The following is a 24,917-nucleotide window of genomic DNA, read 5'->3' on the forward strand; positions in this document are numbered from 1 at the left end:
GGACAGACGACCCAGCGTGGGGGGATGATTCTGACGGACTGGCCTTAAAATGATATGCAGATGTGTTACAATGAGGTTCCCAATGTTCAATGGTGGGAAACGCAGCCCACCATTGACGGGCTGAGCGGATGATTGCAAACTGATTTCACGATGTCGTGAAACCGATTTTTGGCCTTCTCGCTATATTGTCCACTCACGCCACCAAGCATGCCCAACGCCAGTGGGCACGGACGATTCCACCAAACTTCTAAATATCTATTATAGAATTCATTATACAAAAAGATTTCCATTAATGAAATCCCATTCAATACATTTAAATCCCATCAAGGGCTTAATTCCTTATAAAAACAAATATCAGTATTCATAACCCACCTCAAATACAGCTAATCCATAAGAGTGACCTCTTTGAGCTGTCAATGAAACTTTGAGCTTACAATCCCCCACTGTGATAATGATAGATTGTGGAAAGCAGCCAAGCATTAACAATAGTATAATAGCACTTAGGGTTATGTCAAAAAACAGCTATTGAAACTGGGAGAACAGGTTTTTTTTCAACTCACGCACACACAATTAGGCAGTTTTTTTAAGGGGCTGGCCTTTAAATAATTTGACAGCTTGATAGTTCTACAGACTTTATCTATCCTTCAAGAGCATTTACAACTTCTTATGATTTCTAACTCCCACATTGCAGGTTAAGGCCTTTGCTACAATAAAAATGAGGTCTGTTTGAACTCAGCACTGAGTTCAAATGACCTGGCTAAGTTTGGGCTTCTCACAAGCAGGAGTCATGTCCTGCCTCTGCTCCCCCATGGCAAAAATAGAAGCTGTCGGAAATCGGTGCAGGACTTCCAGATCTGGGTCACACACAATCAATAGTCTCCTTGACTCCATGAAAATCCAGCCTTTTGTATCTATCAGAAATTTCATCCTTTGATTGACTGACAGCCTGTTATTGATGGGAAATTTATGGGCAGCTCAATTGTGAGAGGATAAAAAGGATTGGCCTTCAAAATGATTCTATCCTCCCTCAATCAATTATTGTCCCACTTGCCTCACACCCATTCAATGTCCAGAACCAAAATCAACCCTATTAATTGTGGCAAAGAAGAAGGAATTGGAGAAAAAAGAATGGGATTCCTGATATGCATGCAAGTCTGCTCCCTTAAACACATAGTTAGTTGGTTGACATTGGGGAATGTGCTCCTAGATGTGGTTCTGAGCATTGAAACAGATCCGGTTACTCACCTAAATGCAAGTGAGCACCTGGGAAGTTGTGACCACAATATGATGTGATTTAATATTTAACCACAGGGTGAAGAGTCAGTTAACAAACAAGAAAGTCAGATTGTAATGGGGCAAAGTTCAAAAAGGTGCTGAGGGAGCTACAGGCAGGTGGAAAGAGAAATTGTCACACAGGATTATAATGTAACAGTGGAATGTTTAAAAAAAATAAATTGTTAAGATCCAAAATAAGGAGAGTCCTTTAAAATAAATCTACCGATAGTATTGATAAATGAAGAGGTTGGAAACCAATAAAATCGAGGAAGGTGAAACATGAATATAATAATGAAGAGAAACTAAAGGAGAATGTGAGAAAAAGTTGAGAGCAGGATAAGGAAAGCTAAGAGGGAGTGAGGAGGAAATGTCAAAAAACCTAAAAGCGAACAAGAAATTTCACAAATATATCGGTAAAAGAGAACTTCTAAAGTGATATGGAACCCAAGAGGGGATGATTGTTAATTTGTAGATGATAATCAAAAATAGCAGAGGTATTTAATAAATAATTTATATTGGACTTGACTAAAGAGGATATTGGTGCGAAGGTATGGAGCATAAACACCAGCATATGGCCAAATGGTCTGTTTCTTTTTGTATTTATTCACCGGATGTGGGCTTCACTGGCTGGGCCAACATTTATTGCCCATCCTTAGTTGCCCTTGAGAAGGTGGTGGTGAGCTGCATTCCTGAACCGCTGCAGTCCATGTGGTGTAGGTACACCCACAGTGCTGATAGGGAGGGAGTTCCAGGATTTTGACCCAGTGACAGTGAAGCAACGGCGATATATTTCCAAGTCAGGATGGTGAATGATTTGGAGGGGAACTTGCAGATAGTGGTGTCCCCATTTATCTGCTGCCCTTGTCCTTCTAGATGGTAGTGGTCGTGGGTTTGGAAGGTGCTGCCTCAGTAGCCTTGGTGAATTCCTGCAGCGCATCGTGTAGATGGTACACACTGCTGCTACTGTGTGTCGGTGGTGGAGGGAGTGAATGTTTGTGGGTGAAGTGCCAATCTAGCGGACTGCTTTGTCCTGGATGGTATCAAGCTTCTTGAGTGTTGTTGGAGCCGCACTCATCCAGGCAAGTGGAGAGTATTCCATCACACTCCTGACTTGCGCCTTGTAGATGGCAGTTATAAACAAATATGAAATAACTACTTTGTCAAGATAAAGATCGCAAAGGAGAAGTGAATCTTGAAGTGTTTTAAAGTGAGATGAGTAAGATAGTGATGGTTCAAAAGACATTTAGATAAATTAGTTGGACTAAAGGAAGGCAAAGCCCAAGCAGATACAACCCAGGAACCCAAAGTACAGGAGAAAAGAAATTGACAAGATCCTGGAAATTATGAACAGAAATTAAGATTGGCCCCTCAGTGTCAGGTTCAAAGGTAGGAGGCCATGTGATCAACAGAAGGATGTAGGGTAGCAATCCTACCACCTCCTCCCAATCAAGTCCAGGGCAGGAAGGCTTGAGGACAGCCTTCCTACCCAGAGGCCGGCTTTTGTTTTGCTATTCATTCATGCAATGTGGGAGTCGCTGGCTAGGCCAGCAATTATTGTCCATCCCTAATTGCCCTTGTTCAGAGGGCATTTAGGAGTCAACCACATTGCTGTGAGTCTGGAGTCAGATGTAGGCAGACCAGGTAAAGACAGCAGATTTCCTTCCCTAAAGGACACTATTGAACCAGATGGGTTTTTATTATATCTGTCAATGGTTTCATGGTCATCATCAGACTTTTAATTCCAGATTTTTAACTGAATTCAAAAATTTCACTATTGCGATGGGACAGTAGTCCAATAACAATACCACTATGCCACCACCACCTCCTCCCCTCAAGACCTCTAAATGGCCATGGGACCAGGGGGATGGGGATCCTGATGACCATGAGAGGAGGGGCAAAGGGTGTGTGATGTGTGGGGGGTCATTAACATGAAACCAAATAATTCATAACTGAGGTTGGATTCAAACCAGCAATCTTCAAGCTCGGCTGCTTCTCCAGGGGCTCCAAATGCCACCTTGTAGCCGACGGTGGGAACCCGGTACAAATACGTAAATAACAAAGAGACACAGAACTGCAAGGTCAGACTCCAGGTAGACTCTGAGAACAGTGGCCAATCAGAGCTTTAGAACTACAGAACAAATGCCATCCCGGAAAGAAACAATACATGATATGGGACAATCAAAATTACAGGATGGTCCCATAAGAAAACTATCCCACTTACAATCTCCTCTATCTGCAACCTGAAACATAGACCAGGAATTGATGTGGGTGATGGGAGTTTTGCCCAACTGTTGGAGAACCGCTGGGAGCCCCCTGTCGCTTTTCTCCAGGAGGCCAGACACAATTCCGAGGTAATCAGGCTCTTACCTGGGCAGAATCAGGTCTCCTGTTGGATTTTGTCACCAGTGGGCGAGACCTGTCAGCCACATTAAATCCAGATTGTATTTCAGGTTCCACAGAAAATGGGTGAGCCAGAGGACTGGAGAGTGAGCGGCCAATTTAGTCCCATTTTTTGAAGGGAAAATGAGCTAATCAGGTAATTACAGGCCTATCAGTTTAACATTTGAAGTAAGGGAAATGTTAGAATTTGAATTTGAATGAAATTATCACATACCTATGTTAAAAGGAAAAAAAGACATAGATGGTAGATGGAATTCAATGCCAACAAGTCTGAGTGAAATATTTTGGTAAAGATAACATTTATTACAGTGGAAGGAGGCTGGGTGCTGTGGGAAGCAGAAGGATTTGGGGTTTGGGTCACAAAACATTAAAAGCAGCATCTTCAGTTAATAAGGCTATAAATAAAAGTTAGTAGAATTCTAGGTTCTATCATAGAGAGCTGTAGAATATAAAAGCCAATAGAATGTAAAACTGTACTAAAACCTGTTACAGTACTGGGTGCACTGGTACCCATACTATCTGAAAGATATTGGGGCTTTAAAGAGGGTGCAGTGTAGATTCACTGGGATGTTGCCAGGTATGAGGAAATATAAATACAAAAATTAGAGTCTTTTCATTAGAACGACACAAATATGATAAAGTGTATAAAGTTATGAAAAGCTGAGACAAGGAGCAGGCTGTTTCCAATTACTGGGTTCTAGAGCTATAAAATTAAACAATAAGGGATTTAGAATATAGGGGGAAGGGAAATCTCCTCAGAGAGTTGTGAAGCTATGGAATTCACTTCCAAGGTTAGTGGTTCAAATAGAAATGATGTCAGCATTCAGAATTAGACTGAGCAGGTGGAATGTAAAAATATATCAATTAGTTTCTAACTATTAAGATTGGAAAGAAAAATGGTCAAATTTCCACTCTTAGCATTCTGTTTGAACAGAAAGATTGGCGGATTAATAGCAGTCATTTATTTAATCCTATAAATGAAAACAGATATCATTTTAGGCCTCTAAACCTACCTTGGTAGTTTGCTGCTTTCCACAGGACACCAGGCATATACTTCACAAGTCCCATTGCTCAAACACCGGCCTGTTTTTACTCCTATTGGGCATAAGAAAACATCTACTGCAGCTGAGTTAAATCCAGAACCATAACAAGTTGGCTTATTTTGCTCTTTTAAAAGACCTGAACTTAGTTGCTTTTAAACTGTTTTTTTCCCTTTTTGAGTCATTCCCAACTTTTCCCATTACACAGAAATAGGCATCAATGTTAGATAAAAGTTTTGCCTTATTCACTTGATTCCTGGAACCTGCTTTGGAACTTAAAACAAATAAAAAGTCTCAAACCATTGCTCAAGTTAATCATCACACAGAAGCCTCAACAGGGAATGTCTAAACACAGAGGGATATGGGGGTTCGGATTCACCGGGCACTAAAGGCAGCACCTCCAGATAATAAGGCTGTAAATAAAAGCTAATAGAATTCCAGGATCTATCATAAAGAGGTATAGAATATAAAAGCCAAAATAATATAAAACCTTACTGTTGCAGCAAGAACATCTTCCATTTATACAGCACCTTCCATTACAAAGTTTTCCTAAAGCATTGCACAATATTATAATTAAAAAGCCAGAGAAGAAATTAGAGAGTGTGAACAAAATGGGATTTAAGGAGAGGATAGTTGAGGGTTGAAGATATTTAGCAAGGGAATTCAAAGTGTGGGGACAGGCAACCATATGGATAAAGGGAGGAAGGATTCACAAGAACTCAAAGGGACTGACAGTTTGGATATAAGAGGGTTTATGGGCCCAAGGGAGGTAACAAAGGTACAGTGAGTGAGGCTTTGAAGAAGTTTAAACACAAAGATAAGAACTGGAGGAATTAGGAGACCAAAAGGCAATGGAGGTCAGCAGATGAAAGTGATGGGTGAGCAATATTTAGTGTGGAATAGGATATAGGCAGCAGTGTTTGGATGAGTTGAGCGTTGAAGCTGGGACACTTGCCAGAAGAACATGGAGTAACGGGTGGATTTTCACTGCCTTCACCTAGGGCTAAAAGGTGTTAAGAATCTCAGAGTGCAATCAAGAAGCTCTGACCATTAAAACTACAATGTGGCTGGTGCAATTTTGAAAGAGGCCTGTCACTGGGTGTTCAAAATCTGTCCCTCCTGCTTTTTAACAAAGAAATGATGCTTGTCTGCTGTAGACTGGCTAGAATATGCACTATGTTCAGTTTGATCAGGTCTTTTTTTCAGCCTTTCACAGGATGTGGGCATCACTGGCTAGGCCAGCACTTTTAATGCCCATCCCTAATTACCCTTGAGAAGGTGGTGGTGAGCCGCTGCAGTCCACGTGATGTAGGTATACTCACAGTGCTGTTAGGAAGGGAGTTCCAGGATTTTGACCCAGTGACAGTGAAAGAACGATGATACATTTCCAAGTCAGGATGATGAGTGGTTTGGAGGGGAACTTGCAGGTAGTGGTGTTCCCATGTAACTGCTGCCCTTGTCCTTTTAGGTAGTAGAGGTCCTGGGTTTGGAAGGTGCTGTTGAAGGACCTTTGGGTTGCTGCAGTGCATCTTGTAAATGGCACACACTGCTGCCACTGTGCGTTAGTGGTGGAGGGAATAGATGTTGAAGGTGATCGATGGGCTGCCAATCAAGCAGGCTGCTTTGTCCTGGATGATGTCAAGCTTCTTGAGTGTTGTGGGAGCTGCACTCATCCAGGCAAGAGAGGAGTATTCCATCACACTCCTGACTTGTGCCTTGTAGATGGTGGACAGGCTTTGGACAGTCAAGAGGTGAGTTACTCTCTGCAGAATTCCCAACCCCTGACCTGCTCTTGTAGCCATAGTATTTATATGGCTAGTCCAGTTTAGTTTCTGGCCATGTCAATGGCAACCCTCAGGGTGTTGATAGTGAGGGATTCAGCAATGACCATGCTTTTGAATGTCAAGGGGAGATGGTTGGATTCTCCCTTGCTGGAGATGTTCATTGCCTGCCATTTCTGTGGTACGAATGTTACTTACCACTTATCAGACCAAGCCTGAATGTTTTCCAGGTCTTGAGCATATGGCCCAGACTGCTTCAGTATCTGAGGAGTCGTGAATGGTGCTGAACATTGTGCAATCATCAGCAAACATCCCCACTTCTGACCTTATAATGAAGGGCAGATCATTGATGAAACAGCTGAAAATGGCTGGGCCTAGGACGCTGCAGGAACTAAAGCAGTGATGTCCTGGAAATAAGATGACTGACCTCCAACAGCCACAATCATCTTTTTTTTGTGCTAGGTATGACGCCAGCTGGTGGAGAGTTTTTCCCCTGATTCCCACTGACTCCAGTTTTTCTAGGGCTCCTTGATGTCAAGGGCAGTCACTCTCGCCTCACCTCGGGAGTTCAGCTCTTTTGTCCAAGTTTGAACCAATGCTATAATGAGGTCAGGAGCTGAGTGGCCCTGGGAGACCCCAAACTGGGTGTCAGTGAGCAGGTTATTCCTGATTAAGTGCCACTTGATAGCACCCATTGATGACCCTTTCCATCACTTTACTGATAATCAAGAGTAGACTGATGGGCCGGTAATTGGCCAGGTTGGATTTGCCCTGCTCTTTGTGTACAGGACATAACTGGGCAATTTTCCACTTTGCTGGGTAGATGTCAGTGTTGTAGCTGTACTGGAACAGCTTAGCAAAGGGTGCAGCAAGTACTGGAGCACAAGTCTTCAGTACTATAGCCGGAATATTGTCAGGGTCCATATCCTTTGCAATATCCAGTGCCTTCAGCTGTTTCTTGATATCACGTGGAGTGAATTGAATTGGCTGAAGACTGGCATCTATGATGCTGAGGACCTCAGCAGGAGTCCGAGGTGGATCATTGTTGACACAGCCGATGGTAGAGGCTGAGTTGTTTAAATCCCAGAGGAAAACTTGAACAACTGTCATAATCTATATTTTCAATTGATATGTTTGAGATACAGCTCTGAATTCAGGAATAAGGCCACCAAGCCACAAAAGGTTTTTTTTTATATATATAAAGGTAAATTAAACATTTATTAACTTAACAACAAATTAAATACATACACATGTCTACAGATTATTACTATAATAACTTCTAAACAAATCCCCAAATGAATCACTCCCAGGCAAATCTTCACCAAGGCAACAATAACCCATAGACTTTAAACAGGCACCAGGCAAAGCACATTTGACCTTATGAATTCAAAATGAGGTTCCTTGTCATTTGGATCCTTTGCAGACACAGCTGTAGACTTACAGGCTGGTTAGATCTTAAATTCTTCTGCCTTAAACACACAAACTCCTTTCTGTTTATACCTAGCTTTTCCTTTGAATGTAAATTTTCCATGGTATTGTAGGCTTTTACTGTCACATCTTCTAACAATAACATTTTCATCCCACAAATTTTATTAGTAATATAAACACATTGCTTGGCATCTCCCAGCTAGGTGCAAGACTTTACTCCCACTTTCTTGAATGGTTTATTCAACAAATGCAAATTTACCCTTTACCTTCTTCTCCTTACATTTATCTAATTAACATCTCAAAATTACCATATATCAAAGCAGCCAGACTAGCTGCCTTTAATCCAATTAAGACACACACAGACACACACATTGACACAGATCCAACTACAATTCCAATTTAACAAAAATTTCCAATAACATTATAGACATTAATATCTCTTCATGACAATCATCCACTCGGCACATCTGGCTGAAGATTGTTGCAAGTGCTTCAGCCTCATCTTTTGAACTGATGTTCTGGTCTCTTCCATCATTGAGGATGGGGATAAAAGTAGAAACTGCTGGAAAAACTCAGTTGGTCTGACAGCATCATTGGTGAGAGAAACAGAGTTAACCTTTCTCTCTCCACAGATGCTGCCAGACTTGCTGAGCTTTTCCAACATTTTCTGTTTTTATTTCAGATTTCCAACATCCACAGTATTTTGCAATTAATTGAGGATGGGATATTTGTGGAGCCTCCTCCTCCAGTGAGTTGTTTAATTGTCCACTGCCATTCATGACTGGACATGGCAGGACTGCACAGCTTATATTTGATCTGTTGGTTGTGGAATCGCTTGGCTCTGTCTATCACTTACTGATTATGCTGTTTGACATGCAAGTAGTCCTGTATTATAGCTTCACCAGGTTGACACTTCATTTTTAGGTATGCCTGGTACTGCTCCTGGCATGTCCTCCTGCACTCCTCATTGAATCAGCATTGATCACCTGGCATGATGGTAATGGTAGAGTGGGGGATATGCTGGGGCAAGAGGTTACAGATTGTGTTCAGTACAATTCTGCTGCTGCTGATAGCCCACAGCGCCCAATTTTGAGTTGCTAGATCTGTTCAAAATCTATCCCATTTAGCATGGTGGTGGTGGTGCCACACAACATGATGGAGAATATCCTCAATGTGAAGACGGGACTTTGTCTCCACAAGGACTGTGTGGTGGTCACTCCTACCCATACTGTCATGGACAGATGCATCTACAGGTTGTTGAGGATTAGGTCAAGTATACTTTTTCCCTCTTACTGGTTCACTTATCACCTGCCGCAGACCCAGTCTTGCAGCTATGACCTTTAGCACTCAGCCAGTTGGGTCAGTAGTGGTGCTACCGAGCCACTCTTGGTGATGGACATTGAAGTCCCCCAGCCAGAGTAAATTCTGCATCCTTACCACCCTCAGTGCTTCCTCCAAGTGGGGTTCAACATGGAGGAGCACTGAGGCATCAGCTGAGGAGGATGGTACATAGTAATCAACAGGAGGTTTCCTTGCTCATGTTTGACCTGATGCCATGAGACTTCAATGGGTCTGGAATTAGTCATCTCATTTTTAAGTAGGTCTGGTGCTGCTCCTAGCATGCCCTCCTGCACTCTTCACTGAACCACGATTGATTCCCTGGCTTGGATGGTTAGCCAATACTGTTATGGGGTGTTGCTTACATCTCAGTAGGTTTTAATGAAGTCTTCATAGTCTGAGGCAGGTTAATTGTCAGTCTTTATTAACTACTAAAACTATTTACAAAGATATAGGCCAGAATTTTTAGCTCAGCGGGCCGGCGTGCGCCTGACCTGACTGAGCATGAAATGACACGTGATGGCATCAGCTGAGTGTGCCAACATCAACATGCAGTTGCGCAATAGTTCGGTCGGTGGGCGCGCACCAGAGCCGACAATTAAAAGGCTTATCGAGGCCATTAAGTTATCAATTGACATTAATTTTTCACTGCCCGTTCAACCTAATGGTTGGCGGGCAGGCAAAAAGGCAACTTTGCATTTTTTTGGAAACCTCATCCATGGGCGGGATGAGGTTTCAAAAAGCAAAAACAAATAAAATAAAAACTTTATTTTTTAATTAAAAACATGTGACAGAGTCACGGAGCTGCCTCAATGAGATTATTTAGCTCTCTCTTGCGCACATGCGCAGAGTTCACACCAGGCCTGCTCGCCCTCAACAAGCTATTCCTCGCATATGTTGCTGGGCGGGCCTTAATTGGCCCGCCAGCGTGAAATCGCTGTGCACTGTTGATCATGGGTGGCAGTCGGCTTCCCGACCTCGCTGATCCCTCATGCCAAGGGCAAAATTCTGTCCATAGTAAAGGGCACCAGCTAGTTGCTGTCTCCATGCTTGGATCTGCACATGGTTCTGTCCAACACCACACTGACTCAGGGTGCAACCATCAATGTGTGGGCATACTATACTCAGTCCCACATTAACCCTAGCCAGACTTTATGCTACACATACTGAGGCCGACTGCAACAAATTACAGGAGGACATTAATAGACATGCAGTATGGACAAAAAACTGGCAAATGGAGTTCAATACAGATAAATGTGAGGTGGTACATTTTGGTAAGCAGAATAGAGGCCACTTAATACTTGAAAGGTGCAAGTCCAGGTGCGGTAGAGGAACAAATACACCAAAATCTAAAAGTTGCCCCAAAGGTTAGCAAGGCAACAAAAAAACAGACTTTATTTCTTGAGGAATAGAATTGAAAGTTATGCTAGACCTGTATCGAACCTTGGTTAGACCGTATGTAATGTTAATGGTCGGTTGATTATGTTGTTAAAGATACATAGCTGATGGGCATTGTTTGATTAAGGAATGAGAGTGTATATAAAGACAGTCTTTGTTTTTTTTAGCAGCTAGGTGTCCTTGGAGAGGGCATATGTGGTGTCCCCCAGTATGCCTGAGGCCTTCCGTGACCAATATGCACCACTGGGGCTGGAGTGCATCATCAGCCCTCTAAACCTACTTTTTGATTTGATTTGATTTGCTTGGCTAAGTTTCCTTTAAGATTTTTGTTTTTTGTTACAGTGTCCCTTTAAGGGGCTATAACTTTAATTTATTTGCTAATTTCTTCATTTGTGAATTTGTTTAATTGATTTACTCAAGAGTACTAAAACTCATACATTTGTGTCTGGGTGTCCTTGGAAAGGGAGCCTATGATGTTCACTGGCACACTTGAGATCTTCCACAGCCAATGGGCACCTCAGAAGCTGGAGTACATCATTAACTCCCAAAATGACATTTCAATTTAATTTAGGAAGGTTCCTTTAATTTTTTCTTCAGTTACAGTGCCCCTTAAGGGCTATCAATTGGTTTAATTGGCATGTTTTAAATTAGTTAATTTGTTAAATTTGTTCTACTGATACTCAAAAGAATATAAAGCAAGTCATGCAATTGTGGCCGGGTGTCCTTGGAGTGGGAGCTCACAGTGTCCACTGGTATGCTCAAGGCCTTCTGTGGCCAGTGGGCACCGTGGGGGCTGGAGTACATTATTGGCTCCTGGTGTGACATTTTGTTTTTATTAGCTAAGTTTTGTTTCATTACAGTGCCCCTTTAAGGAGCTGTCAATTTAATTTACTTTATGTTATGAAAGTATAATAATTTTCATAATATTTTTCTGGTTTATTGTAAAGTAGGTTTATGGGCATGAGTACAGTTGGTTCTGTCTGTGTGATTTAATTAAATTGGAGTCAGATAGACTGCAAGCATGGAATTATCAAAAGAAGCTCGTTGTAGAAATGTGTTTGAAATGCTAATGAGTAAACATGGATGTTGGCTTAGCATGTAAGGTGTGAAGGGAATTTGCATTTTTAGATAAGGAAGGGATTGTTTGGATTTCAAAGGGGTCTTAGTTTGTTTACAACTACCTAGATAAGCAAGGCTAAGGAGTGTGTTTATTTTTCCTAAAGGTTACTCACATTATTGGCAACATGAAAGTTTTTGTATTATGAAAAAATGCAGTTTCAAAGGCCTATGGAACAATAGAATTTACATATTAGAGAGAAGCATGTATAAAGGAGAATGAAAGGCTATGTCAGGAGAGGGCCATATAAGAACTAACAGGAATATGTGAAACAGCTTTCAAGAAGCCTCTAGCCAGTTGTGCATAAGTCAGTTGTATTCAGTAACTGATGTTGGAGAAAAACCATTTGGAATTCCATCAAGTGGGTACTGTGTTAACTTGCTGATTTTGTTTAAATCTAGAATCTATTTTGGGCACTTGCCTTAAAGGGGTGTGTAACTGGGAATCAGGTTAATTAGGAATTTTAGGATTTGTTATAGTAGTAAGTAATTTACAGTCTTGTGTATGTGTTTGAAATCTTTTATTCTGTTAATAAATATTTTATTTAATTTTTAAAATCTCTAAAGACCTTGGCGGACTCATTACTTCAGTGCACACATCTTCTCATAACAAATATAAATTGCAAAACCGTTATCATAGCGTGGCCAAGTTTGCATCGTGGACTTGGTCCGCCTGGCACACATCATCTGCTGTGTCATAACAGTTAATTTGCCTACTTGTTTAACGTTGTACTCAAAAGAGTCAAGAGTAATTTTGATTTAATTAGATAAGTTTCCTTTAGAGTCTTGTTTGTGTTATAGTGCACATTTAAGGAGCTGTCAGTTGCTTAATGAGTTAATTTGATCAATTAGGTCTATTTTATTTTACTGATATCGAAAAGAGTGTAAAGAGAGTCAGAACTTGCTCATTGTGCAATTACTAATGTTCAGCTTGTGGCCAACGCCATCCACAGCCTCAAAACCATGGTCCTCAGCACTCAAGGTATCGAGGCGGATCAAGCGTGTGGTAGACTCCCGCTTCACATTATCCCTGTGACCCAACACCTCCCTCAAGAGTCACAGGCCCTTAATTTGAGCCATCTCATGGAAATTCCCTCCATGCCTTTTCATTCGGTGCAGAGGGGTTTCCTGTATGGGCTTCTACTACACATCCTTCATGTCCTCACCCTCACCAACTGTCTGGACATGCTGTGGCATTCCATCCTGCCATCTGGAGGTGGTGGGAGTCCCAAGTGGGGGGATTTCTATGGGGGAGTCCTCCCCTTTTCCACTGGGGACCTGACGTGGAGGGTGTTGTATGCAGCAGTTCTGTGCAATAGGAGATTAAGATGGTTCACAGACTCCCAAGCCGCTTGTAATTCCTACGGCCTTGAGGAGTCCATTTTTCATGTTTATGGAGGCTGCCTGAGGTTTCAGCCCCTGTTTGATTATTTGAAGGGGCTGCTCCTCAATTTCTAGTTGCACTTCAGCCCCACGCTCCTGACCTTTGGTCATCCAGTGTAGAGGGAGGTGGATAGAGCAGAGAGCCTCCTCATGGGTCTGCTCCTGAGCCTGGCCTAGGTGGTTATTAACAGGTCCAGGCAGTGGGCCAGAGAGGGCATCGTTAGATCTGATTGTCTGCCCTTCTCTTGCAGTTACGTTTCATGCCCAGGTGCCCTGGTGAAGAATGCTTACGGCCTTCCGTGACCAGTGGGCACCACCGGGGCTGGAGTGCATCATCAGCCCCAGGAGCACCATTTTGCTTTAATAAGTTTCCTTTGAAAGCTTTATTTTTTTTTTGTTACAGTGCCCCTTTAAGGTCTGTCAATTTAATTAGCTTATTTCTTTGTTTTGTTGAATTGGTTTCCAAAAGAGCATATAAAGAGAGTCAGGCCTTGAGGAGTTTATATCGATTGTCAGAGGTTTCAGCCCCTATTTGAAGGGGCTGCTTCTCAAATTTTGGTGGCGCTTCAGCCCCACACTCCTGATCCTTGGTCACCCGGAGCTGGGAGGGAGGAGTGTTACTCACAATAAGAGGTTGTAATGGAAGAATTAATTCACTCTGGTCTTTTGGTTCAAGCTGGTTTATTTTCAAGACAACTCCTCAGTGCTACTGACTTTCAACTAGCTTCCACACTGTTCCAGCTGTACCCTTTTATTCTATTTAGATGGGATAATCAAGGCCCATCACCTGTTTAACTAGCAATTGTCATTAACAAGGTGACTGCCACATTGACAAGGAAGACCTCCTTGTTAACCTGCTCCTGGGTCTAGCCAAGGTGGCCACTAATAGGTCCAGGCAGCAGGCAGTTGAGAGGGTCATTCAACCAGACCGTCCTCCCCTCTTCTGTGGCTACGTTCACAGCCAGGTGTCCCTTGAGAGGGAGCACGTTGTGTCCAATGATATGCTTGAGGCCTTTCGCAACCAGTGGGCACCCACAGGGGCTGGAGTGCATCATCAGCCTATGCTGAATGTGTAAGGTTGCAGCTCCTAATTCAATATCTTAGGGGATGATCTTAGCCACCCCTGAGAAGAGAGGTAGGCCATTTAGTGGACTTCCTCATTAACTTGCTCCTAGGCCTGGCTATGGTGGCCATTAAGAATTGATGCATAACATCCTTACTTTTATATTCAATTCCTCTTGTAATAAAGGATAGTATTCCATTAGCCTTCTTGATTATTTGCTATCCCCACAGACTAACTTTTTATGGCTCATGTACTAGAACACCTAGATCCCTCTGCACCTCGGAATTTTGCAGCCATTCTCCGTTTAAGTAATACTTTGCTTTTTTATTCTTCCTGCCAAAGTGAACAACTTCACATTTTCCTACATTATACTCCATCTGCCAGATTTTTGCCCATTCACTCAGCCTTTCTATACCCATCTGCAATCTCCTTATTTCCTCTTCACAACATACTTTCCTACCCAGCTTTGTGTCATCTGCAAATTTAGCTACCATGTCTTCACTCCCCTTATCTAAGTTATTGATGGAAATTGTAAAAAGTTGAGGCCCCAGCATAGACCCCTGCAAGACTCTACTCATCACATCCAGCCAATCAGAAAAGGACTCATTTATGCATACTCTCTGTTTTCTGCCAGCCAACCAATCTTCTACCCATGCTAATATGTCACCCCCTGTGCCATGAGTTTTTATTTTCCACAATAACCAAACCTGGCACCTTATCAAATACCTTCTGAAAATCCAAATACAATACATCTACAGGCTCCCCTTTATCCACAATGCATGTTACTCCTTCAAAAAAACTCTAATAATTTGGTTAAACGTGATTTCCCTTTCACAAAACCATGTTGACTCTTCCCGATTGCCTTGAGGTTCTCTAAGTGCCCAATTATAACCTCTTTAATGATTGTTTCTAACACCTTCCCCATGTGAAGCTAACTGGCCTATAGTTTCCTGCTTTCTGCCTCCCTCCCTTCTTGAATATTTGCTACTTTCCAGTCTGATGGAACCTTTCCAGAATATTAGGAATTTTGGAAAATTAACATCAGTGCATCATCTACTACCTCATTAGCCACCTCTTTTAAGATTCTATGATGAAGTCCATCAGGACCCGGAGACTTGTCAGCCACAGCTCCATCAGTTTGCTCAGTACCGCTTCCCCTGTGATTGTAATTTCACTAAGTTCCTCTCTCCCCTCCACCTCCTGATTTGCAGCTATTACTGGAATGTTTTTTGTATCCACTATAGTAAAGAGAGAAGCAAAATATTGGTTCATTTCATCCACCATTTCCTTATTATCTACTATTAACTCCCCGCTGTCACTCTCTAGAGAACCAACACTCACTTACTCTCATTTTAAATACCTGTAGAAACTCTCTTGTTATCAGTTTTTACATTTTTAGCTAGCTTCCTCTCTTACTCTAGTTTCTTTCTCCTGATTAACCTTTTAATCATTCTCTGCTGTTCTTTATATTCTGACCAGTCACTTGACCTACCACTCATCTTTGCGCAGTTGTATGCTTTTTCCTTAAGTTTGATGCTTTCCTTAACTTCTTTAGTTAACCATGGATGGTGGGTCCTCCCCTTGGAATTTTTCTTTATAGTAGGAATGTACTTATTCTGAATTACCCGCTTAAATGATAAAGCCAGACATTTCAGTATGTTAACACAGGGCAGAAAATGCAACCAAGAAATAGGACAAAGAACTGGAATGCCAAAGATGAATTTCAAAAAATGAAAAAGATTATGATCAATGCAAAATTTGCCTTGAAAACAAAGCTGAGAATCCTGGAATGCTACATCACACCAATTTTGACAGACGGAACCAAGTATTGGACGATTACTGAAGCAATGCACAGAAGAATCCAATGCAGAGTTGTGGTCGTTGAGGTGAATAATGAAGATAACTTGATCAAAAAGTTTGCAAGCAACACAGAAATTGGCCATGTGGTAGATAGCGAGGAGGACTGCTGTAGACTGCAGGAAGATATCAGTGGACTGGTCAGGTCAGCAGAAAAGTGTCAAATGGAATTCAGCCCAGAGAAGCGTGAGGTGATGCATTTGGGGAGTTCAAACAAGGCAAACAATCACACAATAAATAGGAAGGTACTGAGAGGCGTAGAGGAAGTGAGGGACCTTGGAGTAAATGTCCACAGATCCCTGAAGGTAGTAGGGCAGGTTGATAAGGTGGTTAAGAAGGCTTATGAAATCCTTTCATTTATTAGCTGAGGCATAGAATATAAGAGCAGGGAGGTTACACTGGAACTATATAAAACATTAGTTAGGCCACAACTTGAGTATTGTGTGCCGTTCTGGTCACCTCATTACAGGAAGGGTGTAATTGCATTCGAGAGGGTACAGAGGAGAGTTACAAGGTTAGTGCCAGGACTGGAAAAATGCAGCTATGAGAAAAGATTGGATAGGCTGATGTTGTTCTCCTTGAAACAGAGGAAGCTGAGGGGAGATTTGATTGAGATGTACAGAATTGTGAGAGGCCTGGATAGAGTGGATGGGAAGGGCCTATTTACTTTAGCAGAAAGATCAGTGACCAAGGGGCATAGATTTAAAGTGATTGGGAGAAAGATTAGAGGGGAGATGAGGAAATGTTTGTTCACACAGTGGGGTGTGGGTATCTGGAACTCACTGCCTGAAAGGGTATTAGAGGCAAAAACCCTCAACACATTTCAAAGGTGTCTGGATAAAATTTCTATGGCTCTGTGTTTCTAACAATCACACTACCAATGAAGAGGTGCTAGCAAAATCTGAGACCAAAAGAACTCTGCTGACCAAGATCAGGAAGAGACAGTTAGAATCTTGGGCGCGTAATCAGAACTCATAATTTATGAAGTCTGATGCTGATGGGAATGATCAATGGTAAAATAGATTGTGGTAAACAAAGAATGACTCTTCTAAACAGCCTTGAAAACTGCTACCAACGAAGAGGATCCATGCCTTTAGACCAAGATTAACATGGAAGTCCATGGTTGCCAACACCCTCTCAGGCACAGAAAGTTTATGGCACAGAAAGAGGCCACTTAGCCCATCTTGTTTGCACCGGCTGAAAAATGAGCCACCCAGCCTAATCCCACTTTCCAGTATCTGAAGAGAGGGAGGTCAATTAAATGCACACGAGGCATGGTCAGACTTTGATAAATTTAGAAAGATGGTTGGTTATCCCATAGAAGAATATATCATGGAATTTAACAGACTATATGCAAGATTGAAGAAATTTTATTTGGAATTTCCTGGCTCAGCGCTTGCTTTCACACTTTTAGATCAGATGTCTGAGGCTTTAAACAAATTCCTGAGAAAGCAATCATTTCCAGCAGCTTTCATGGCACAAATAGGACATTCAGCAGTGTCACAAAAAATGGAGTATTTGATGCTCTCAGCATTTCAAGACCGTTGAGATATTGGGCACATGTGTCAATACAGAATAATAGACAAAAGAAATAAGGATGGAAACCTTTTTCCCCAGGAATGCTCAGGGAATTATTAACAGGTATTTTAAAAGTGATTTGAAATATTATTCTCTACAATGCTCCCCTTGTAGGTTCAGAGAAGGTGGAGACAGTCTGCTGAATTGTTTCAGCTTGTAGCCTGGGTGCACACCGTCCCATGTTTAGGGACAGCAGGCGTCCTGATATTCCTCAGCCAGTATGTCTGCTGAAGAGTGCGCACCCGAGATATGTTCTGAGGGTCGGGGGTATCACAGAATGGTTACTGCACAGAAGGAGGCCATTCAGCCTATCATGTCTGTGCTGGCTCTCCGAAGGAGCAATTTACCTAGTGCCACTTCCCCCTCTGGCCCTGCACATTCTTCTTTTTCCGATAATAATCCAATTCCCTCTTCAATGCCTCGATGGAACTTGCCTCCACCACACTTTCAGGCTGTGCATTCCAGACCCTAACCACTCGCTGCATGAGAAAGGTTTTCCTCATGTCGTCATTGCTTCTTTTGCTGATTACCTTATATCTGTGCCCTCTGGTTCTTGATCATTCTGCCAAGGGGAACAGTTTCTCCCCATCTACTCTGCCCAGAGCCCTCATGATTTTGAATACCTCTATCAAAACTCCTCTCAATCTTCTCTTCTCCAAGGAAAACAGTCCCAACTTTTCCAATCTTTATGTAACTTAAGTTCTTAATCACTGGAATCCTTCTTGTAAATCTTTTCTACACTTTCTCTAATGAACTCATCTTGCCAGAGCAGATCAAGTCATTGAACCTTTTTCCAAATTGGATCCAGGTCCTTCTCTCAATGCTTCTGACACTGAAGTGACACACAGCTGATTGGTCTGGGAGGGTGGCCTCCTCCTGCCACACCCCCAAGGAGAGGTTCTCCCTCCTCACTCCCATGGCCTCCAGCATGACCTCCAGGTCCACATCAAAAATCAAGGGCTGCTCTACCCTGAATTCCAGGCTTCTGGCCATGCTCAGACCATGTGGAATTGAAATATTCTGAGATCTCTCCCTCTGCAGCTTCAGTACTCAAATGGTGGACAGTTTAAATCAGGTCCACACTTCAGTTGTCCTGCATCCGTTCCCACCCGCAGCTATTAGTTGGGTGTCAAACCTGTCTCCATATCAATTAAGGAGTCATACCCTCTCCCCCTGGAATTTCAGGGGGGCCATTCCTGTTCCCCTGCCAGGGTAGGGTTGGGATCTAAAAGTGGTCCTGATTTCCATTTCCAACCCTCACAGTGAAAATCCAGCCCAGGAACTCGAACCAACTTCCATCTGTAGTACAGGCTCACTGGCCTCAATTGCAGCATCTGAATTAGGTAAGATCTGTTAACTCAGTATTGGCCAGCAATAGAAGCTGAGAACCGTTCGCCAAATGGGCCAGCCTGCTGTCACTGGCAGCAGATAACAAAAAATGCTTTTCCTGACAGGTTTTTAAGATTGGTCAGTGTGGTAATCTGAGGTGTAATACACCTTTCAGAGGTAAGCAGATCGACCATGTGACTGTAAGACCCAATAGCTGTGCAGCGCGGGCTACCAGGTTAATGTTAGTCTAGAGTAGGGTCCAGTTGGAGAAGCACACATCATGACCGTGCTCTATTGTTTGTATAAATAAATAGTATGTGCTTCATTTCATATTGGTCTTTGCAATATACTGCAGATGCAATCAACTCACCTGCCAACAGATAAGCGTGCAACCAGTTCGCGAACAAAGCGACCCCACAATAAAACATAACAACTGGCGACAAGGCAAAACATGACCGGTTAACGACACCAAGGAAATCCATGAAAGCTCAACTGAAGTGAATCAGCCATGCCCTGCAGGCCGATTGTTAGTACATTACAATTGTAAACCCTCATCATAGTCGTCAAAGTCATCGTCCTCAATGCAACAATTTGGCTGCGTTGAACCGTTTGATCAGACCATTGATGACTGGTCACATTATATTGAACGCCTCCCGTTTTTCATTTTGGCCAACAACATATCAAGAGAGGAAGAGAGGCAGGCTCTTATTGACATGTGGCAGTAAAACACACAGCCCAATTCGTAGTCTAATGGCACCCAACACTCCAGATTCCAAGAGCTTTGATCAGTTGATGAATCTAGTGAAAGGTCACTTCCAACCAAAACCCTCGGTAACAACGCAGCATTTTAAATTCAATTTGAGGTGTTGCGCCCCTGGATAGACAGTCACTTGCTATGTAGCAGCCTTAAAACAACTGACAGAGTGCCCATAGTTCCAGTACTAAAGCTTGACCAGAGTGACCAAATATGCGGGGACTACAAGTTGACCGCTAATAAAGTGGCCAGACTTGGTAGGCACCCTATACCAAAAATTGATGAATTGTACTCCAAGCTGGCATGGGGAACCACATATACAAAACTCGACATGAGCTACACATATCAGGCTCCAAGGCACCTTGGACAGCACCTTCCAAACCCACGACCACTACCATATAGAAGGACAAGGGCAGCAGACACATGGGAACACCACCACCTGGAAGTTCCCCTCAAAGCCACTCACCATCCTGACTTGGAAATATATTGTTGTTCCTTCACTGTCACTGGGTCAAAAAACACTTGAAAAGGGAAAAATGTATCTTCCAAGCAAAAGAAGTGATTTACCTGGTTCATAGGGTCCGCTTGCAGAGCCTTCACCCAGTAGAAGACCAGGTGAGAGCTATTTGTGAGGTGCCAGCCCTGAAAAATGCCACAGAATTCAAGTCCTTCTTGGGAATCGTTAAGTACAATGGGCATTTTCTCCCAAATTTGTCAACAGTACTGGCTCCATTATACGAGTTACTTAACAAAAACCACAGGTGGACTTGGCAAGCTTCATAACAAAAGGCTTTTATGACATTAAAGCAGTTACTACATTTATCGGCCCAGTTGGTACATTTTGACCCAAAGAGAGAATTGATTTTAACCTGCGATGGATCCCTTTATGGAGTAGGGGCGGTACTCTCCCATCAGGTGGCAGATGACTCTGAACCATTGGCGACATTGATTCTAGCCTCTTACTTTTAACCACCAGTCAGGAAGCCAGACTGCCAATGCTGACACACTGAGCCGATTATCCCTAAAGGACAGCAATGTGAATGTCCCCATCCCTCAGGAACTTGTCTTGTTGTTAACCTTTCTGGATTCATCACCAGTGAATACCAAACAGATCAGAGAATGGACAGACCATGATCCAGTTTTGTCTCACATCAGGGAACAAGTCTTGCAGGGATGATCTAACGAGCCAAAGTTGGATGAAATGAAGCCCTATTTTAACAGGAGATACGAGCTCACCTACCAGAATGGCATCTTACTGTGGGGAGAGAGAGTCATTGTGCCTTCCAGAGGAAGACAACCATTACTGATAGAATTGCATAGCGCTCACCCCAGCATTTCTGGAATGAAAATGTTGGTGCGCAGCTACTTATGGTGGCCAGGGATGGGCACTGAAATCGAAAACATGGTCAAGAGCTGTATGCAGTGACAACAGGTGCAGAAATTACCTCCTTCTGCTCCACTGCATCCTTGGGAATGGCCAGGAAGGCCATGGGTCCACCTCCACGTTGACTAATTGGGGCCTTTTTTGGGCATGAACCTCTTACTTATCAACGCCCACTCCAAATGGATGGATGTATACTTTTTTTTAATTCGATCATGGGATGTGGACTTCGCTGGCTGGGCCATTATTTATTACCCATCCTTAGTTGCCCTTGAGAAGATGGTGGTGAGCTGCCTTCTTGAACTGCTGCAGTCCATGTGGTGTAGGTACACCCACAATGCTGTTAGGTAGGGAGTTTCAGGATTTTGACCCAGTGACATTGAAGGAACAGTGATATATTTCCAAGTCAGGACGGTGAGTGATTGGAGGGAACTTCTAGGTGGTGGTGTTCCCATGTATCTGCTGCCCTTGTCCTTTGAGATGGTAGTGGTCGTTCGTTTGGAAGGTGCTGTCTCAGGAGCCTTTGTGAATTCCTGCAGCACACTTGATAGATGGTACACCCTGCTGCTACTGTGCGTCGGTGATGGAGGAAGTGAATGTTTGTGGATGTGGTGCCAATCAAGCAGGCTGCTTTGTCCTGGGTGGTGTCAAGCTTCTTAAGTGTTGTGGGAGCTGCCCTCATCCAGGCAAGTGGGGAGTATTCCATCACACTCCTGACTTGTGCCTTGTATATGGTGGACAGGCTTTGGGGAGGCAGGAAGTGGGTTGCTCATTGCATGATTCCTAGCCTCTGTCTTGCTCTTGTAGCCACAGTATTTATGTGGCTAGTCCAGTTCAGTTTCTGGTCAATGGTAACCCCCAGGATGTTGATAACGGGGGATTCAGTGATGGTAATGCCATTGAACATCAAGGGGAGATGGTTGGATTCTCTCTCTTTGGAGATGGTCATTGCCTGACACCTGTGTCGCACGAATATTACTTCCCATTTGTCAGCCCAAGCCTGTAAACTGTTCAGGTCTTGCTGCATTTGGACATGGATTGCTTCAGTATATGAGGAATCGTGAATGGTGCTGAACATTGTGCAATGATCAGCGAACATCCCCACTTCTGACCTTATGATGGAAGGAAGGTCATTGATGAAGCAGCTGAAGATGGTTGGGCCGAGGACACTACCCTTAGGGACTCCTGCAGTGATGTCCTGGAGCTAAGACGACTGACCTCCAACAATCACATCCTTTATTCTAGGTATGACTTCAACCAGCGGAGAGTTTTCCTCCTGATTCCCATTGGTTCCAGACTTGCTGGGGCTCCTTGATGCCACACTCTGTCAAGTGCTGCCTTGATGTCAAGGGCAGTCACTCTCACTTCACCTCGGGAGTTCAGCTCTTTTGTCCATGTTTGAACCAAGGCTGTAATTAGTTCAGGAGCTGAGCAACTCTGGCGGAACCCAAACTGGACGTCAATGAGCAGGTTATTGCTAAGCAAGTGCCACTTGATAGCACTGTTGATGACCCCTTCCATTACTTGACTGATGATGGAGAGTAGAATGATGGGGCAGTAATTGGCTGGCTTAGATTTGTTCTGCTTTTTGTGTACAGGACATACCTGGGCAATTTTCTACATAGACAGGTAGATGCCAATGTTGTAGCTGTACTGGAACAGCTTGGCTAGGGGTTCGGCACGTTCTGGAGCACAAATCTTCAGTACTATTGCCGGAATATTGTCAGGGCCCATAGCCTTTGTAGTATCCAGTGCCTTCAGCCGTTTCCTGATTTCACAAGGTGAGATCACCCACATCTGCCGCCACCATAGACAGATTGCGTCAGAGTTTTGTGATACACGGTTTACCAGAGAGAAGAGTATCTGACAATGGAACACCATTCACCAACAGGGAATTCCAAAGACTTACAAGTCTCAATGGCAAAACACATGTCAAGACCTCGCCATACCACCCTGCATCTAATGGGTTGGCCAAAAGGGCTGCTCAGACCTTCAAGACTGGAATGAAAAAACTACAAGGGGACTCTATAAGCAATGAAGTTATGACGTTTTCTGCTCAACTACCGAATCATACCAAATACGACCACCGGTATTGCCCCGCATAGTTATTAATGAAGAGATGTCTCAGGTCATGTTTGAGCCTCATAAGGATGAATTTAGGGGGCAGGGTAGGGAGAAGTCAGGAGGCCCAGAAAAATGAATACAATTACCACAGTTGTGAAAGAAACTTCACAGTAGGAGAAGCTGTTTTTGCAAAGAACTTTGGGGATGGGCCCAAATGGCTATCAGGTGAAGTCCGTGCCGTGACAGGACCCCTGTCCTGCCATATATCAATTGAAGGTTGGATAATTAGGAGGCATGTAGATCACCTCAGGAAAAGGGAAACAGATCCACAAGAAAAGGTGCACCCAACATTCTCGTTGGAGCCTACACCACAGGTAGAAGGAACTCCCCTTGCTTTGGAAGTACCTGTAGAACCCGCTGAGCCTGAGAGAGTCGAAGAGGCAAACTTACAGGTTCCTACAGGGGAGCCAAGTGGACAGACAACTCCTGAGAGGGAGGCCTCAGATAAACCATCCAAAGTCCTAGAACTACGACAGTCAACACGTTTGAAAAAGCCTCCTGAGAGACTGAATTTGTAAATAGTTTATTTCTGTAAATAGTTAAAATATTGTAAAATGTACTTTCAAGTAAAGGGGAAGGGATGTGGTAATCTGAGGTGTAATATACCTTTAAGAGAATGTGAGCAGATTGACCATGTGACTGTAAGACCCAATAGCTGTGTAGTGCAGGCTACCATGTTAATGTTAGTCTCAAGTTGAGTCTGGTTGGAGATGTTAATGATCTGTTGTTTGTGTAAATAAATAGTATGTGCTTCATTTCATATTGGTCTCTGCGTCTGTAGTATATCGTAATTGACTTGCCTGCCAACAGATAAGCGTACAAACGGTTCGTGAACAAAGCAATCCCATAGTAAAACATAACGGTCGGGTTTTCAATCAAGGCAATGATAGAAATGTCATCCACATAACAAAAAAATTCCAATAGTGTAGAAATAATTGTCTCCCTTCTTGGGTGTGTAGAAGGTAAAAACACTGTGAACACAGATGACGTTCCTTTGTGGCCCCTCTCCCACCACTCACACAAAATAGCTGCAGCAATACAAACGCTGGGGCCATCTTTCCCTAACATTTACACATGGGTTGGAACATCCCATGCTAATGGGACCACGTCCCAGCAAAAGAGAACAGCAAGAGGGTGCACAGAGATGTCCTGAATTGCTTTCTATCCCACGCTCCCCCCCCACCCCCATCCATCTATGTCTTGCAGAAAATCCCGAGGAAGAGGGATAGAATCCAGCCATTTAATCGTGTCTAATAACGGCAGCGATTGTTACACAATACAATTTCTAAATTGACATAATTGGTGCTTTGATGTCTCACCATTCCCAGCAATCACTGCTTCTCCTGGCTGGCAGTCACTGTTATTTCGACACCGAGCATCTAGAATGCTGGAATCCTGGGGAGAGAAATACAAGATCAGCTATAGTAAATCTTGGTGCATAAGCAGGTAGAATAAGATCTGTTCACACCCACAGCTGAACAATTAAAAGGTTGTCTACTATAAATTTGTGGTATGTACTCGAATCGCAGGGTCAGCAGTAGCAGGCTCCGATGTTCCCTATAATCAGGAATGTATTTTAAAGCCCTATATCTGAAACAGAGAGAGATTTGCACTTATATAGCATCTTCCAGGATCTCAGGACACCCCAATGTTCTTTACATCACTGATGTAA

At 43.2% G+C, this 24,917-nt stretch overlaps 1 protein-coding gene across 1 annotated transcript in view; it reads right to left on the reverse strand.

Moving 5' to 3' along the window:
* p2rx5 (purinergic receptor P2X, ligand-gated ion channel, 5) overlaps positions 1–24,917 on the reverse strand; it is a 146,503-nt gene that overhangs the window by 97,345 nt on the left and 24,241 nt on the right. The window contains exons 4-5 of the mRNA XM_041197860.1: positions 24,565–24,640; positions 4,689–4,770 (exon numbers count right to left, since the gene is read on the reverse strand). Coding sequence (XP_041053794.1) covers positions 4,689–4,770; positions 24,565–24,640 — 158 coding nt within the window. The remainder of the gene's footprint in view (positions 1–4,688; positions 4,771–24,564; positions 24,641–24,917) is intronic.

Source organism: Carcharodon carcharias, chromosome 10 (genome assembly GCF_017639515.1).
Source record: "Carcharodon carcharias isolate sCarCar2 chromosome 10, sCarCar2.pri, whole genome shotgun sequence".
In the NCBI taxonomy this organism is placed as follows: Eukaryota; Metazoa; Chordata; class Chondrichthyes; order Lamniformes; family Lamnidae; genus Carcharodon; species Carcharodon carcharias.